We start from the raw sequence: 17,220 nt of genomic DNA on the forward strand, positions 1-17,220 counted from the left end.
AGTCGTAATTACAGCTCCATAATTGAAATACAGTAAATTACCAGGCACTAACTTTGAAAGATGGTTCATTGAGGTTGAGCTGTCACTACAATTACTGTATAATAAAAAATGATCATTTAAATGTTCTACTTTTCTCTCAAAGAAAAAAATTAATTCAATTCAAGCAGCTCAGACGAGTCAAATATCTTCATGATGATGTAAACAAAGAGAAACACATTTAAGCAAAGTGAGCAATCTCAAGCACAAGTCCTAGGCTGCATAAACAGCTCAGCATACATAAAGTTTTCAGACCTCTGAAGAAAATTGCATGTTTAAAAACAACCCTTTAAAAGGATAATCTCTAACAGAATTCAGTCCTAAAATATCTATCCAGTATCTTCCACATGTGCTTCTATTTTACTGATAAAGCATATAAAGCTTTGGAAACCTTTTTCAAGTTGCAAGCTTAATTTTAACTCAGTTCTACGTTACGTTTTAGGTCACAACTAGTAGGATAACTACAACTCACCTAAGCCCAGTGAGGACTACCAGACATGAATTAGAATGGACATTTCTAAGCAGAAAACTGGGCCTATGGTTCTGACTTCTATTGGTCAAGCACAGTTTGCCTGCAAAGATTTTCTCAAACATGTGACAGAAATAAAAAGAGGGAAGGGAAAAGATACAAATAGTTGTCACTGTAAAAATAACGCTCAAAATTTTATGAGAGCATCCCCTTACCAAAAGAAAGTTTTTCAATGTATTTGTAGCTGCTGTCTCTGCAAAGAAAACTTCACAAAGGACGTCTTTTGGAAACCAGTAACAGATAAGCGCATGTGAAACCTGTTCCTATTCTCCCCCTCACACAGACTTCCTGCTGATGCTGGAAGAGGCAATTCCTTCAGTTCTGTTTTCTTCCTGTCTGATTCGAAACACCCAAATCCCTGCTGTTTCCCTTGTGCTGGAACTCCTTTGACCATTCGGTAAACAAACTAAGTTCAATAAATGAAAAGGACACAAAATAAAACAAAAACCCCACACTAGTACTAAGCAGTTGAATGGGCAAGATGGGACAATGTAATCAGGGAACAGGATGTGACACAAGGAGCTGAAGGGAGGAATAGTGGGCTGCAGAGAACTGCTAGAAGTTCCAAAACTATAATTTCAACAGCATCACTGGCCAAGCACACTGGGGCTCTTCAGGGCATCCTCAAGGTTTTGGTGATTCCATTTAACCCAAGACAAGCAAATGGTCCTCTGTACTACACTCCCATCTGTTCTCTCTCAGAGTTTGCAATTAAGCACATGTAGTCAATAACTGCTTGAAGAAAGGGCCACAACTTCAGCTGCAACCATCAACCAAAACATCAGATGAGTGTATGAAATAAAACTTATTCTCAGCAGCTAAGAATCCCCAGTCCAAATCTTCTCCTATTTATTTTGCTAAGAAAATAGCAGTATCTGAAAGTATCCAGTGTATGACATCTGAGAGAGGTAAGATTTTTCCCTGTAGAGATTAACTGTAATCACTTCTCTTACCTCTGTTGCTTTCTCCAGGCTCTGCCGTAGATCGAGCAATTCTTTATCGTGTTGCTCCTTAACTTTGTCCATCTCCATGTCATGGCTGGATACTTCTTCTTTAAGTGCTCCTTTTAAAGCTGTAAGCTCTCTCTCTCTCTTTCTCAAGATCTCTTCCTGTTGATCTTTTGCTATTAGTACTTCTTGCAGATCCTGCTTCATTTGCATCAGCTCCTGAAGCCCAAAATTAAAACACAACTGTGTGACACATAGGGATGTTCTGTCTGTATTTCACAGAAAGAAAGCATATAAGCTCCCCAAGGCCAATTTCATTTCATATGACTGACATATGTTTTATAGTAAGCTAAAAATTTACTAAACCCTAGGATTATGAGAAGCTGATGTTTTATGTAATGGGTCAACATATCTGATGCTGTAAAACTATCAAAAGACTTTGATGGTGTATGTTAAGCCATCGGTAAATAAAGGAGTCAAACAGAGGTTGCAATTTAACAACTCCCTAAGTCCTACTTTCAGTAGCAAAAAGGTAGATAAGAACAAAGACAAAACATTCTTTCTCACACGGCAAGAGAAGCAAACCCAATGATAATTCTTTGTTTTATTTTCTGCTGAAAGAATAAAGTTGCTTCTTCAAGTGCTGAAGACAAAACAAGTGCTTCCCAACTGAGTTCACGTGTTCACACCCTTCCTCCTCCTCCCACCACATTCACCCTAGAAGGCATTTCCCCTCCCCAAATTGCTGGGAAGGAAGTGGGTAGTCAGTAAATATGAAGACTAAAAACACATGCATATAAACACAGAATAAAAACAACAACAACAATCAAAAATGTACAGCTTCAAGAATTATCTGATTTGATATTTCTCAAGCTGTGAATAATTGCACCTCCAAAACCCACGTAGGCTTCCCCGCACTGAAGCAGGATCAGTACATCTAAACCACTCCTGACACACATCATCTACTTCATCCTTAAAAGCCTACAATGAAAGGGATTCTACTACCATCCCAGAGAGCCATATTCCTCTGTTTAATTATCAATATTATTAGAAACTTTTTCCAACACTTACTTTAACTCTGAAGCCGAGTCTCTCATTTCTTACTCTGTCTCCACACAAGACAGAAAAACTGATCACTAACACCTTTAGAGCAACATTCTATAAGATGCTTTGAATCTTCCCTCACTCCTCCACTCAGATTAAAGTCCTGCTCCATAGGTAATATTTTTCAGTACTACCACCATCATTGGAGATATTCCTCTACTTATTTACAACTTTCAACTACAGTATCTGAGATTTAAGACAGCAATTTAAGAGAGTTATCAAATCTCACCTATACAAAACAAGCTAGTTATTCTACTAAGCATGTCTTGTGTGCAAACATCTTAATATTCCTGAGACCTACTGTCTGTGCTTTTCTTCCCTATTTTGCATTTTATCATTTACCTTCCATTTCTTCTTTGCACTAGTATTAAGACAAGTTAATTGTCTTGGTACTTCAGAGTACTAAGACACTGTGAATTCTTATCTTCTTCTTGAACATTTGTGCACTGATACTCCAACACACCCTTATCAACAAATTTAATAAGCTGTGTTCTCTATTTCATAATCAGTATATTAATATAACCAGGGCTCCAGCCAATTCATCCTTCATCTCAAGGTGACAGAAAACCTGTAACTCTTTTATTCCTCTCCAGACTATCCCTCCTCCTCTGCCCCTGAACCCATCAATAGAAAGTCAACAATTCAGAGACTGCTTTGGTGCAATTCTTCTGATTTTTTTATTCTCTTTCTGGCACTTTATAACTAACCTCAATCAGAATCTCTTTCTCCCCTTGATCAGTATGTTTTGCATTATCCAGTTCATCATGCATCTCAGAGAGCTGGTCCTGAAGATCTCTGATCTCAGTCTGGTGCTGTTCCTGCTCCATCTTCACTTGAAAAAGCCTCATCAGTAAAAATCAGAGAGGTTTTTTTAATTTGTAGAAATACTAATTTGTTCATTCAAGTACTAAAAAGACATATGTATCTACTCCCACAAGAGAATGGGATACAATGAGACAGAAAAATTAAATGTCAGAGGGGTAAAAATGAGAAATCTAAGTAGGTATTTAAGTGGGAAGTTGTATTTTATTTCAAACTTGGTCATTCAAGTGTTTCCACATTTCAAAGACTCGAACTGTATATCATGACTGTGAAATATTAAAAGCATTCTGCACTAAGAGGACAACTATAATTCAGCAATCTTTCTTTTCCTTCCAGATATTCTAAAAACATGCCACTTTTTAATGGTAGAAACACTTGCTACTATAACAAATGCACTCATCTGATTCCATTGAATATCCTGCAGACACAGGGACTTTTAATCTAAAAGGTTTAAGGAAAGGTACAAACCCCAATGACAACTTCTCTAGAATTAACTCACTCCTCCAGGTTTTGCCTGAGGTCCTTCTCATTTTCCTCCAGCTGCTTTTTCAAGGCTTCCTTCTCACGTACACTTTCATCAAGCTGCAGCTGAAGATCTTTCAGGCTTGCTCGTGTAGCATCTCTCTCTTCTTTGGAATTCTGCTGATTCTGAGTTTTGTACACCAAAAGTTATGCAAGGCAATAGCAGCTACATGAGTAACACAGTTTGACTCTCAGCCCACGTCTGTCTTGCTGCAATTAACTGATTAACATTTAGCTCTGCAGATACTCAAGATATTTTATGTGCAATTGCTTAACAGTTTTGTTCACTTCTCCAAACTCCTTCCCAAAAACTGAGAAGAAAGACATTTGTTAAAAAAGCATAACAGTGCTGTGAGCAACCACACTTCAAATAAAAAGTCTTCTGAAAAAGCAAAGGTATATCTGGATTAAGAAAAATATGAAGCAAAAGAGATTCAGCTGGTTGATCAGTCATCACTTATTTAGGAAAGTATATTTGAAATAGTCAAAAGCTTTATAACAACAAAGTGCTGTACCCTAATTTCCAGATCCAGTTTTTTCTCTAATTCTTCCACTTTCCTTTCAAGTTCTGCTTTTTGTTCAACCAATGCTTTTACTTCAGCAGAAGAATCCGAAACCTACAATTAAACAGAGACATTTATTCCCACAAATGCAAGACATGCTTTTTTTTAAATCTAAAGCAAAGCTACAAGCAGGACTAATAAAGTGTAGCATCAACTGTCTGAGCTCACCAAGGACTTTTCCTATGGGTCAGGCCTGGCTAAGATTTTCAAAGAAACCATGATTTGATTCTCATAAAAATTTCTGGATAACTGCTCAAAGCAAGTTGTCAGTAAAACAGGAAATACACAAACCTAAGAAAAATTCAAATTAGGCAACATATGAAACAATTCACAAGTACGTGGGCCCAAATTTGACTGAGATATTTCTAATTATGCAAAATGGACATCAAAGGAATTCATGCTCATGTGTCAACAGATTTTCAAACACATTTTTTAGGTAATTTTTAAGGATGTGTTTTGCAAAAAAAAAAAAAAAAAGCTGTAGTTAATAACAACAGCTACATGAGTCTCTCATTCCACATCTGTCTCACTGCAATTAACAGATTAACATTTATCTGTGCAGATACCTAAGAAATTCTATGTGCATGTGCCTAACATTTTTATTCACTACTCCAAACTCCTCAAACACTAAGAAAGAGATGTCTTAAAAAGAGTAACTGTGCTGTGAGCAACTACACTTAAAATAGACTTCTGAAAAAGCACAGGTATATGTGGATTAAAAAGAATATGAAGCAAAATAGATTTTCATTTTGACTAATTAAAGCCCAGAATAAAATAATAAGCAATAAGGATTTAATCATTCTCATGCCATCACTGCAACAACTGGGTGTTTCTTCAGTTGGCTTTAGAACTGATAAAAAAATGTACCATTTAGCAGGAACCAAAAACTTTTCAGTAGGCAGATTGCCAAATGCTGTTGTAATGTGACTTTCATACAATATCCTAGACTACTGCTTTTCTAAATTACAAATTAAAATACTCTCTCCACTTAGATATCTATTTACAGCACTATAAGGAGAAGATGCTCCACCACTATTTTTTAAAGCTAAGTAGAGTAGCTTTTTCTTTGATCTGACAACTTATTATGTTCATGTTCAAGTTTGCATCTCTCTCCTTCCAAAACGCAGAAAAAAAATGTAGATGGTTTCATGGTAGACTTCTTTACATTCTTTTTTAATTGTTAGCAAATAGATTTTCCATAAGTCACCTCAGTGCATGATCAAAACTAAGCTACGCTCCTGAGGGGCTACAAGAACAGCCTGGTTGAAGTCAGTAAGGGGAATTCAAATTTTTCAAGCCCTATCTGAATACTGCAGCACTTTGAAACAAGTCAAAGCAAATTAAAAATTCTTTACCTGTGTCTTTCCAGCAGCTCTTGACTTTAAAGTCTGAATTTTCTCAAAAACTAAGTTGACTTTCCTCTTTGTTGCATCATCATTATCAGGACTTCTAAAACAGGCAGTAGAAGTAAGCAACGATATGATCAAAGTTACTATTTTGTTAACAACACAAATTCAGAGTGCCCAAACTACTGAAAATCACCACAAAACCCCCAAACTAATATGAACCAATCAGAAATTATCTTAGCTACAATTTATTAAAACCTTTAAAGAGAGGAATTAAAAATTTATATCCCACATGTTTTCTGAAAAGGCAACCAAAAAAAAGATCACTGAGCTCTTTAATTGCAACTCTCTTCTGTAGGACTGTAGCTGTGTCAAGACAGATATTCAGCATATATATATTATTCAAACACACCGAAATTACAAGTAATTAGTACTAGGTTTTTCAAGTCCTGACTTCTGCACCATGAAATAGCATTTCAAACAGCTCCCAGATCCTGCTACAACAGGAATGCAAAGAAACTTAAATGCATTTTATGTTTTTAATTAATTTCTCCTTCATCTTTCAATAAGTTATCAGTAGAAAATACCAAGTAAAAGAGTTACAGGTGGACAAAGGATTAAATGCACAGCAACAAGAGAGCTGCTGTCAAACTTTAAGATACAACATTTTTTGTTGCTGTTTAAAAAACCCAAAGGTTTAAACTCCCCTAAGGTACCATTTGAATTCTGCATTAACCTCTATATCATAAGTTTAACTCCAGAAGTCTTTAAAAGACCAAGCATATTCCGATTCACAAGTTTCAAGTACATTTAATCATATCCTGCACAATACCTTCTGTAAGTCCTCACAGCCTGGGTGTTTTGAGATCCTGTAATGCCTTAGAGGACACAGCTGAGATACAGAATTATCAGACAGACATTTCATTTAGTTACAGCTTTGACTTCACTGTTCCACATTTTAAATGCAGTAGAAAATAAGCATTGAGGAAATACAGTCTCCTCTCCAAAAGTTTTACTAATGTTTACTAACCCTTCCTTAAGGTAATTGTAAAGTATCTGTTTAGCAGTCTCTTCATTCGTTTGCTGTGCGAGGTCTTGCTGGCCTTTTAAGAGATCAGGAGTTGCCTAAAAGGACAAGAAAAAATGCCAAAAGATACAATCCTATGACAGTTGTAAATACAACCTGTACAACTGAAATTCTCCATTCTATTCTATTATGAAAACATTCATGTACTGTGGACCTGAAGTTCTCAAAGATCGACTGGAGTTTTGGCTTACTGCAAAAAGAAACCACACTCCACACCAAAAGAAAAGAAACAAACTTAACTTTGTGTAGTTACATATATTTCCATAGTCTATTTTTGTGCATTTTTGCTTACATATATTTCCATACTCTATTTTTGTGCATTTTCGAATCATCATAATATCATTTACAAAAATCTGCTTTGGCCCCACCATATTGCTTCACCCACACAAGAATAAGTTGCTTTACAAACCATGTTTTCTACACTTACAACAACAATAATTTTTATATTTACATTTCTCCAGAACAATCCCACTTGGAAGTACGCTGTGATGGGAGTTTGTTCTCGTGAAGACCAGAATACACAACTAACAACATGACAGTTTTCATACATGAGAGTGCAAACGACAGCTCAAAGAAAAATTCTAAGTTACCTGAATATTAGGGACAGATGAACATGTTCTTACAGAAATCTTCTTGGCCCCTGAATCAGGGGAAATTGTGATTCGGTTTGGCAACAATAAAGTGGAAGTTACTGTTCTACCTTCCTCCCTCTTACTCTGCCCTGGGAGTGTAGATGACCTACACACTGAGCTCTCAGTATCGGCTCCATTTTGTTTGTGGTGCTGCAAAGAGCTGAAATTGTTGCTCTCAGTGTCTTTAACAGGCATTTGCAGTTTTCCAACACTTCGAGCAGAAATCTTCATCTCTTTGGAAAGCGACTTCTGATCCCTGGATAACTGCTTGCGAAGGCAAACTTTAGATGGTCTCAGCAAGTGCTCAGTTGACTTGCCCAAGCTTTTATTGAATTCACCTAAATAATCTGAATTTACATCAAGACCTAACGACAAGGCACTATCAACACTTCTTGATCTTTTACGATCATCTGGATGAATTCTATTCCTTTTTCCTGACCTGCCTCTCCTGTGAGGATCGACCTTCTTATCAAACTTTTCGATTAGCTGATCTACTCCTGGAAGGGACCCAGTGTCAATATCACGACCAGTTCCCGGCAAAAATGGAATGTATCTCCTGTTTTCGTGCCGATTGACATTGTCTGCATAGATGGCATACTCCTGGTCGTCCAGCAAGAACCTGTACAAGGAATTTGCAGAAGTGGGAGTAGCCGATGAGGACGACGATCGTCGTGAGTCATCCAAGACCAGCCCAGTTGAATCCTGCCTGCGGAAGGGAAGCACGTCTGGTCTAGGTTTTCTTGTCTCTGGATAAGAAGTGGGACTGACACACGGGGATCCTCCTGCAGATGAAAACGACTCTGAAACACCCACGTCGCTGGGGCTGATCTTGCTACTGGGACAGTCCAACAGCTGCTTATTTTGATCTTCTACTGACCTATTCGAATGTATCTTTTTTGAACTTGCTTTGGTTGGCTCTGCATGGTACGTATTTGTTTTCTGTAGGGACACTACTTTAGAGGAGGAAACCCAAGGCTTTGCTTCAGTTTTTTCATCTGCAAAAGACTTAGATTTACTGCACACAGAAGATTGGTAATTATCCAAGTTCAAGTTATTTTTTTCAGGATCATAAGGCTGTAAAAGTTCAGGATGTCTTTGAAAGTTCAACAAACTGGAGGATTTCATTGCTTCGTCTTTAAGATTTGACATTCCACTTCCCTTTTCATCTACATTGGTTATCTTCAGTTTTTTAAGCATGGAAGGTTGCATGTGCTGTATTCCAGTAAATTTTGTGTGTTCGTTGATTTTATCCTCCAACTTAGAAGCAGTAATGGAGTCTGTGGCTGGCTTGTTTACAGTCTGAGAAACGACCTGCTGCTCTTTTCCAAAAGGAGGAGGATTTTCTGATAAACATCCTTCTGTATTGTTTAGTACTATGTAAGGATGTCCATCGATTCCTTGGACTCTAATACTGACACCATAAGACCCCGTCCTCAAATTCTGTGCACTTTTAGTTTTTTGAGTCTCCTCACTCGTGAGTTCAAGAGTGACTTCGTAGTCCGGCTGCACGTGCTTAAACCCAGCAAAATATGGCTCCATGTCCATCAGAGGATTATAGCTGAATAGGAGAAAAATTACAAAATTGTCATTGCTTTAAATAATTTAATTATTTCATTAATTACTTTATTCCACTATTCAGTGTGACTATGAAGACTAATGGCAATATGCAGAGAAATCAATGTCCAAGGTAAGCAAAGCCCAAAGCAAACGTTGTGATACAAAGACAAATGTCTGACTGACAGATTCCAGGATCAACATAATGTTATTTTATCATGGCAAATGTTACCTTCACAGAGTTGGTTCTGGTTGCTTTGGAATCAAGTGACTTCAAATATAAGGAACTCTGGTTCAGTCTTCTGAGTCAAAGCAGTTTTTACTTTGGGTATCTCCACTACACTTACTGAAAGACCGTACCCTTCACAAATAATGATCATTTTATAGCCAGCAGTTAGTACCAGCCACATTAACCTTTAAACATAAGCCCGGGAGAGCAAAACACAACCAGGCAGTTTTAAGTTATGAGTTTCAGGTAACTAAACCACTGCAAGGAAAATCAATATCCTCATTCCTCTGAGTTGTGCTTTGATGTACTTGGGTTTCAACATTTGTTTCTAATGACATCTGAAAATAAACTTTTTCATTATCTCGTTGTCATCCCTAAGAATAAACTTTCATATGGATTAATTTAATAACCTCCCAATTGTAACCTTGTTCCAGAAAATTCCAGTTGCTATCCTAAAACAAGGTACTTTCCTGAGCAACAAAAATGGAAAAATACCGCCAGTATTTCCAAGGTTGATAGTATCATTTTCAGAAGCATTGTTAACTCCAGTCTAAATGTACCAAAACTGTTTCAGTTCTAGAAAACAATAAATTAAACCCTACCTGTGTTTTTAATGTTAAATGCCATTCTTTCTTTCTCTAAGAGCTGGGTTTGCAGGGAGTTTTACTTTACTGTCTGATGCATATTATGAGCCAAGTGTCTACAGGCAGTGACAGTAAGAGCTGTGTCTATAAAAGAATGGAACACAAGACTCTGTCAGACTGTTGCAAAACCTGGAGGAATAAACTTTTGAACTGAGCTGGAGAGTTGAGTAACCCCTGAAGCCTGACAAAACCAAGATCTCTAACCAAGGGTGAGTAATCATCAAGAGGAAACCGAAACAACTGGATGTCTCATGGCAAAACAAACCTCTGCAGCCAGTTTCATTCTCCATTTATCTTGGCATGAACCACCTCCCTCAGATATTTGTCAACAGCAGAATTCTCATTTTTTCCTGACAGGGAATGAAAAAGTTTGGCTCAATATTCAGAGTATACCAGTTTCCACCCAATTCTTCCTTCTAGCAGGACAGTTCCCCTCAAAAACCTCTTCTTCTCTCTAAAAACCAACTCCAGCTCCCCTTCAACAGCAGGCTTACTTCATCCCAAGGAATCAGCATATATTTCTCTAAATATAATGCTAGATATCAAGTGATTATTTTCATGAGGAAAAAAGCAGTATCACTGTCAAAGTCTTCCTTAGCTATTAAAAGATTCAGTGAACTAGCTAAATTCCAAAACTAAATCAGGGGTTAAATTCACTTATTAAAGTGAAGTAAATGGACACTATGAATTTGATCTCCATTTAAGAACTCCTGGGGTAGGAAGAGAAACAGAACAAGTGAAGAGACAAAGAAGGTTAAGGAAAGTGGAAAAATGAAGGAGCAAAAACAACAGAAGGAAACAGCAAGGACCAATACACTTCATGATCTCAGGCCTCTATTCTATGTATTTCTCCATACTTTTTTACCTTCTTTTCTGAATACTCACAACATCACACATTAATTAAGCTGAGACAAATATAACAAAGTAGATTCTAATCACCCAGAGTCAATGAAGACATTTCCATCAATGTAGAGGGGTTTTGACCAGGGTACTGAACTGAAATCAAGCTTCTAAACTGCACTGATGGTGACTAAGAATTCAAGGAAGGGAAAAGAGAGAGCACTGGGCAGAGTTCTAACTTAGAATATACACTGCAAAGGGACCAATCTAAGGACTGGATGCTGAGGCAGGAAGGAAACCAGGCTCTCCACTCTGGTCTTTAAACTGTCCAGTTACATTCATCATGTCTCAAAGTTTCTTTGTTTGCTCAAGGCAACAAAAAAGGGATACTTTTAAAATTTCAAAAGTTGTTCTCAAATAAAATAAGCATTTTGAAGCCCTTATGCTTTCCATTTTTATATTACTGTTATATTATACAATGTTGATCTGAAGTTACTTCTCTGGGTATGTAATGAAATAATAGAAATTTAAATATTTTCCAGTCTTAGCAAAATAAAAATTACAAAGTAAAGTTTCTCAGACTTCTACATCAAATCAGCATGATGTCTAGGGAGCAAAAGACATGATTTTGTAATTGAAAATTACTAACAAAGAGACTTCAAACAGCCTGTGAAAAAAAGCAACAAAATACCACAACTTCTAAAGAGCAAGCATTTAAATTCTCAATTAGTGTTTTCAGAAAATACAAATTATTCAGAACTCTACTTGAAAAAATCTGGTTTGCAGAACACAGTGTGCTGATACTCCTCTGAGTAAGTTAAAATCACAGATGGCATATCTGCACGTGACCATGTCAGTGAAAGAAACCCCCTGATTTATACATAGTTGGTGGCACATCTGCAGAAGGTGAATATGTGAACATCTTTAAAAAAGGCTCTCCAGTCAGTGATTCCAGCAAGACTAGAAATGCCACTAAGACAAACTGCTTAGTGTATGAAACTTAACACTACACCTTCAAGCTGTATAGATTAGCAGACCTATAAAGAGAGTAAAGTTCATCTGAATTTGCCATTAATGGTAACAATTAACAAATACAAGAAAAGGGGGTCAATAAAAATAAACATAAAAGTTTAAAAAAAGGATTTACATCAAGCAGCATAAAGAACAGATAAGCAATAAATTACAATGTGTCATATGCAGGGTGACTGCAGAAGCAGTGCTTTCAAACACGTTGCAATGTTGCTAAAAATATTAAAGAAGTAGAAAAAAAACCCCAACCCCAAACACCATCAAAAACAACCACAAAACACCAAATCCCCTACTACATAGTGGAAACAATATTTAGGTTAATAATCTGCCTTAAATTAATCGTTAATATGCTCCATTTGTCTCTAAAACCATAAAGAAGTATGTGTATTTGTCTTCTTCACGTGCATTATACAATGAAACTCTGAATTTTACTGTAAAAAAGGATTAACCCCTGTAGAAATAAAAGTGTTCACCCAACAATTTTTTAAATAAAACATTTTATCTTTATGTAACTGTGGAAAATATATATATATATATATGAATTCCCATTACATCAACAAGAAAGCAGCACAGATGACCCTACTGTTCAAATATTGAAGGCTTTACTTCGAATTCCTGTTTTACAGGATGTCAAGCTGCAGTGGATAACACTCACATGAACTACAGAACATCAAAAAGTTGTTTTACAACACACAAAACCATTGCAAACATTTTCAACTTAAAAATAAAAGCCTTACTGGCTTTCCTCATGCACAGCCTTTCTGAGGAAATCCCTGAAGTATGTTAATTGATTAATTACAGTCGCAGTCCCATTTCCACACACCCGTCGGTCAGTTGGAATCTCCGGCTTTGGCAGGGTTACAGCAGCACATGAGGGTGGGAGCACTGAGGCTGCTCCTCTCCCATCTGTCTGCCCCACTCCTCCGCTGGATGTCACGGGGCAGAAATGCAAATATCTGAGAGCTCTGATGGCTGGGTACACACCTCTGCCAGGGAACACCGCAGCTTGGCACACTCAGGTAAAGGCAATCAGCCCCCTGCTCCATCCCACGGCTTCTGCCACAGGGCAGGGGGCACAGCTGGGGGCCCCGACAGCCACAACTGCCCCGTTTTAATCTTCTCTAAGTCTGCTGAAGCCCTCAAATGTTATGACAAAACAGCTTGTTTAGTCTTAAGCTTATGAAAAGAGATTAGATATTTAAACAGTATTTGGGAAGATATTTTCCCTGTTTGTGGGGTTCCTTATTACTTATTTTAAAAGAAAATAGTTTTTTTTAAATAGAGGGTGATATAAATCCTAATTCCAGGTTTTCTACAAAACTAATACTTTAAATTTTAAATATAACTTGCTAGTCATTTTATTTGCTGTCTCAGAGTTTAAAAATACAACTTTCAGCAAACACAAGGAAAGTCTTAAGCTAAAGACTTTTACCTAAAGTCTTAATTAGGTAAAAGACTATAATTCTATTATATTATAAAATCAGTTCTTATCTCCTATCTGTGAAGCAAGTATCATTACAACATCATATAAAAATTAATTGGGACTTAAGAAATGACTACTTCAATAATTTTGGTTTTTTTAAATATTCTACTTGCTAAAACAACAGGGAATATAGTCAAGGCCACACAATCACCAATATCTTCCAGACATTAAAAGTTCAGGTGCAGTTTAGAACCATATAAGTATATTGACACCTTCTGATTGGTATCCTCACATGCTCTTCATACCAAGCTACATTTTTTTTGAGCCATAAAGTTTCTCCTGAAAACTTGCAAACAGTTCAGAAAACAAACAGCCAGAGTTTCTACAGTTGCACCATATAAACTTAAAGAGCTGGATTTACTGATCATCATTTAAAGCAAATTCAAAAGAACACTGCTAAAGATGAAGGAAACATAGTCAAGCTCAAACAAAGCAAGTTGACTCCACAAGGTAACACATGAAGTTTTACTGAGACCACTGAAGCGTACTGACTGTGTGTCCCAGATAAGTTATTTTATTCAAAAGTTCAACAAAAGAGTAATTTTCAATCAAATATATCCTTGAAAAATGTCAAGAGCTGAAAAAAACTTGCTTAATGAGTTTATCAGACTCAGGCTGAGCCTGCAGGCCCAAGTCTTTGGATCTACACAGGCCCTTTCTCCCTCTGAAACCACGAGAACCACGTGTAGTCCCCGTGTGGTCACATCTCCTTTCACCAGGCTACAGGCTCAAGTTCCTTAAACAGTTCCCAATATGTTGGTTTGAGAAGATTCACTGGACGTATATTACCAACTGACTCTAAAAATATAGGCCTTAACACACTATCCCCAAACCCAAAACTTGCAGCACCCCCTTATCTCAGCTTGGACAACCCTCCCTGCTCCTTTTGCGAGCCCCCAACGTGCAGCCACAGCTTTACTGATCCAGCAAAAAAAAATCAGATCAGCAAGAAAGGCACCAGGGAATGATGGGATCCCCTATTTTGTCAGCAGCATGGCCTTGGACTGCTTGAGGCCATCAGAAAATTTCAAGCTGAATTTGTGTTTTAACTCCATTTTCAGGGATAGAAACCTTTCAAAACTTCTACAAACAAAGACACCTGTCACTCAAAGCTGTTCAGGACTTTCAGTTTTGGGATTTCCTCCTAAAATAAGACTTCATAAAGGTGTTAAACCATTCATTTTAAATACAGGCCTCAGTAGATATGGAAGTCCCATATTTTATCATTACTCAGAAAAGGTTTCATTTTTCTGAACAACTCCTTTTTGCCAAAAATGATGGCATTTTTGTTTATAAAGAGAACTTGTCAGCAGAGGTTCTCATGTCTGAGAATCCAATACTCTGAATATTCTTCTGTAGCATTTTGTTCTTCAGTGGTGATATGATACTTTACAAAGAACCACAGGAGATGAACACTGAAGGTTTAACAGGCAAAAAGCATTTTTTTTTTTCAAATTCCTTTAAAACATTTTCTTTCACAGCTATTTTACAGCTAGCTAACAGCAGCTATGTGAGACCTGCCTACAAAAAAAGAAAATCTCTGTCATCTGGAACCCTGACTGCTCTCCCTGACAACATGAGCAGAAAAGAGTGCTTTTGAGAAACACACTCCTGTGCCAGACTTGTCTGTTCCCTTCTTAGCATTACAGCATCACAGAGGTATGGAATGTCTCCACTCATCCATTTCAGTTCTTCTTTTGCCAAATCTACAAGAGAGATTTATCCAAAAAAATTGCCTTCCCAATCCTGTTAATGCCAAACTCTGCATGTGAAGCTTCTCTTCTGTACCCTGCCCACACACCCTCACCACAAAGCCTCCAACACATCTGTCCCACCTTCTGCTCCAGCCTGAGACCAACCAGCTGCACTGCACACACAGGCAGAGGTGTTGACCAGCATGTGGGGGGATACACTATCCCACCAACAGACACGTTCCTTGACCTCCCTAAAGAGCCACAGACCCCTTACAGGTATTGCCTCACACCACATATAGGCTCCTTTTGCACACAAGCAGCGAGGGAATATGGAAGAATAAAATGACATTTGGTTCCATGTAATTTATTTCCAAATTTTCTTCCCACAAGAAAAAAAATAAGTCACTGCCCATATTATTTAATCGGTGTCTTTTTTGAAAAGTGGGATGTAACAGTTTATGGATGTTTACTCCAGATTTTCCACACGCACAGCAAAATGCCAGGAAGGCACTATAAAATTTGTCCTCCGGCCTTACGTAACATTGAGCTTGCCCTCCAAACTAAATAATGGATTCTCTGTGCAGCTGAATATTCAGAAAGTATCAGCAATATCACACAAAGTGGGTGTGAGGGCAATAATAAATGACAGAGCTATGGAAAAAGGACAGGAAATAACTTTAGGAGAGAACAGGATGGAAAACTTACATACTGTGAGGGTAAAGAAAAGGAAGTGGACAGGGTAACTCATGGAAAGACCAAAACTGCAATGTTTTTATACTTGCTGGAACACAGTTTCGCAAACATGCCTTGCAAGTAGGAGGGGAAACTTCATCATTGTCAATCCTACCTAAAATTTGCTTCTGCACAAGACAAACGGGCCTGGGTTGTTGTCCCTTTCATGCCATATGGAAGACAGCTCTGGGGTATCTGATCTACTGCTCACAGGGGAGCAGAAGGCAGAAAAGTGAAATTTTAAAGTTCTACATACGGGACTGTAAAAAAAAGTCAGTGAAAGTCATTGAAGAGCAAACTGACAATATCCAGCAACAGAAAGATACCTGAAACAACAATTTTACCATCTTTTAAACAGATTCCTTATCCCCACTGAAGATTTTTTCCTACTTCAGGTACATTGTTTTGTGTATATAAAATTATATTTGTATCATATCTGGCAGTCACTCTCCACAATAATTAGAAAGAAAATTATGACAGTTACAATATACAATGAAACTTCCACATAATTTATTTTTTCCCCTGTACTGTCTGTAAACTGCCACTCCCTGTCTAGTGGTCAAAATTCAAAACTTTCAAAAGGCCTAACAAAGGATTTTCTATAATACAGTGTCATAGTATATCTGCAGGCACTAATGGGGAAAACAATTACTCAGAGAGATTTCTTTTATTATTGGTCAGCTGTTCTGATGTCAGCATCAAAGACCTAACTAAAATGTCTACAAATGAAGACCTGGAAAAAAGACTGCTGAGTTTTCAAATATTCATTCCCTTTTAAACCAGCCCAAAAGCTTCATGTCCCACCTCTTCTTCCTGCTTGTCAGAAGGAAAGAGACTGTGAAAAATCTTACACTTGAATAAAATCAGGAGTAACTGGGAACCTAAGCCACATGGCATATATTTTTCAGAACTCCATATACCAGTGTTACACTGCAAAGACTTATGCTTGGTATCACACACACACAAAATACCAAATCAAGGCAGCTCTTCAGCATCCAAGACAGGGCTGCCCTGTTATTATAGGTAGAATCACCCTTACCCAGCTCATAAAAAGCTAGCAGATTTTATATTCTTTAAAAAATACTACATATAAATGAATGTACAAGCTATTTTTAAACTTAGTACTAGATCCCATCCAGCACCTCAGACACAGTCCCTCTGTCCATCTCTGTGACCAACTGGTGCAGTGCAAGGAGAAAAGGCCCAGCTGTGACCTGCTGCCTTCCACTCTGGCCCCAGGACTGCAAACCCAACCTGCAAACCCAACCTGCAAACCCAACCTGCAAACCCAACCTGCAAACCCAACCTGCAAACCCAACCTGCAAACCCAACCCGCAAACCCAACCCGCAAACCCAACCCGCAAACCCAACCCGCAAACCCAACCCGCAAACCCAACCCGCAAACCCAACCCGCAAACCCAACCCGC

At 37.8% G+C, this 17,220-nt stretch overlaps 1 protein-coding gene across 5 annotated transcripts in view; it reads right to left on the reverse strand.

Annotated features, from left to right (window-relative positions):
- The window catches only part of CGNL1 (cingulin like 1), a 58,104-nt gene that overhangs the window by 32,591 nt on the left and 8,293 nt on the right, over positions 1–17,220 (reverse strand). For 4 of the 5 annotated variants that reach the window (XM_017827559.1, XM_017827555.1, XM_017827557.1 and 1 more), the window contains 7 exons: positions 7,547–9,146; positions 6,900–6,994; positions 5,879–5,972; positions 4,476–4,577; positions 3,938–4,086; positions 3,324–3,459; positions 1,519–1,731 (listed from right to left, as the gene is read on the reverse strand). In XM_017827559.1, the coding sequence (XP_017683048.1) occupies positions 1,519–1,731; positions 3,324–3,459; positions 3,938–4,086; positions 4,476–4,577; positions 5,879–5,972; positions 6,900–6,994; positions 7,547–9,133 (2,376 nt within the window). In that variant the 5' untranslated portion in view covers positions 9,134–9,146. Of the gene's footprint in view, positions 1–1,518; positions 1,732–3,323; positions 3,460–3,937; positions 4,087–4,475; positions 4,578–5,878; positions 5,973–6,899; positions 6,995–7,546; positions 9,147–9,973; positions 10,100–17,220 lie in introns of all 5 variants that reach the window. The other variant, XM_017827556.1, reaches the window with a different exon arrangement.

Source organism: Lepidothrix coronata, unplaced genomic scaffold, assembly GCF_001604755.1.
Source record: "Lepidothrix coronata isolate B3197 unplaced genomic scaffold, Lepidothrix_coronata-1.0 Scaffold140, whole genome shotgun sequence".
NCBI classification, from domain to species: Eukaryota; Metazoa; Chordata; class Aves; order Passeriformes; family Pipridae; genus Lepidothrix; species Lepidothrix coronata.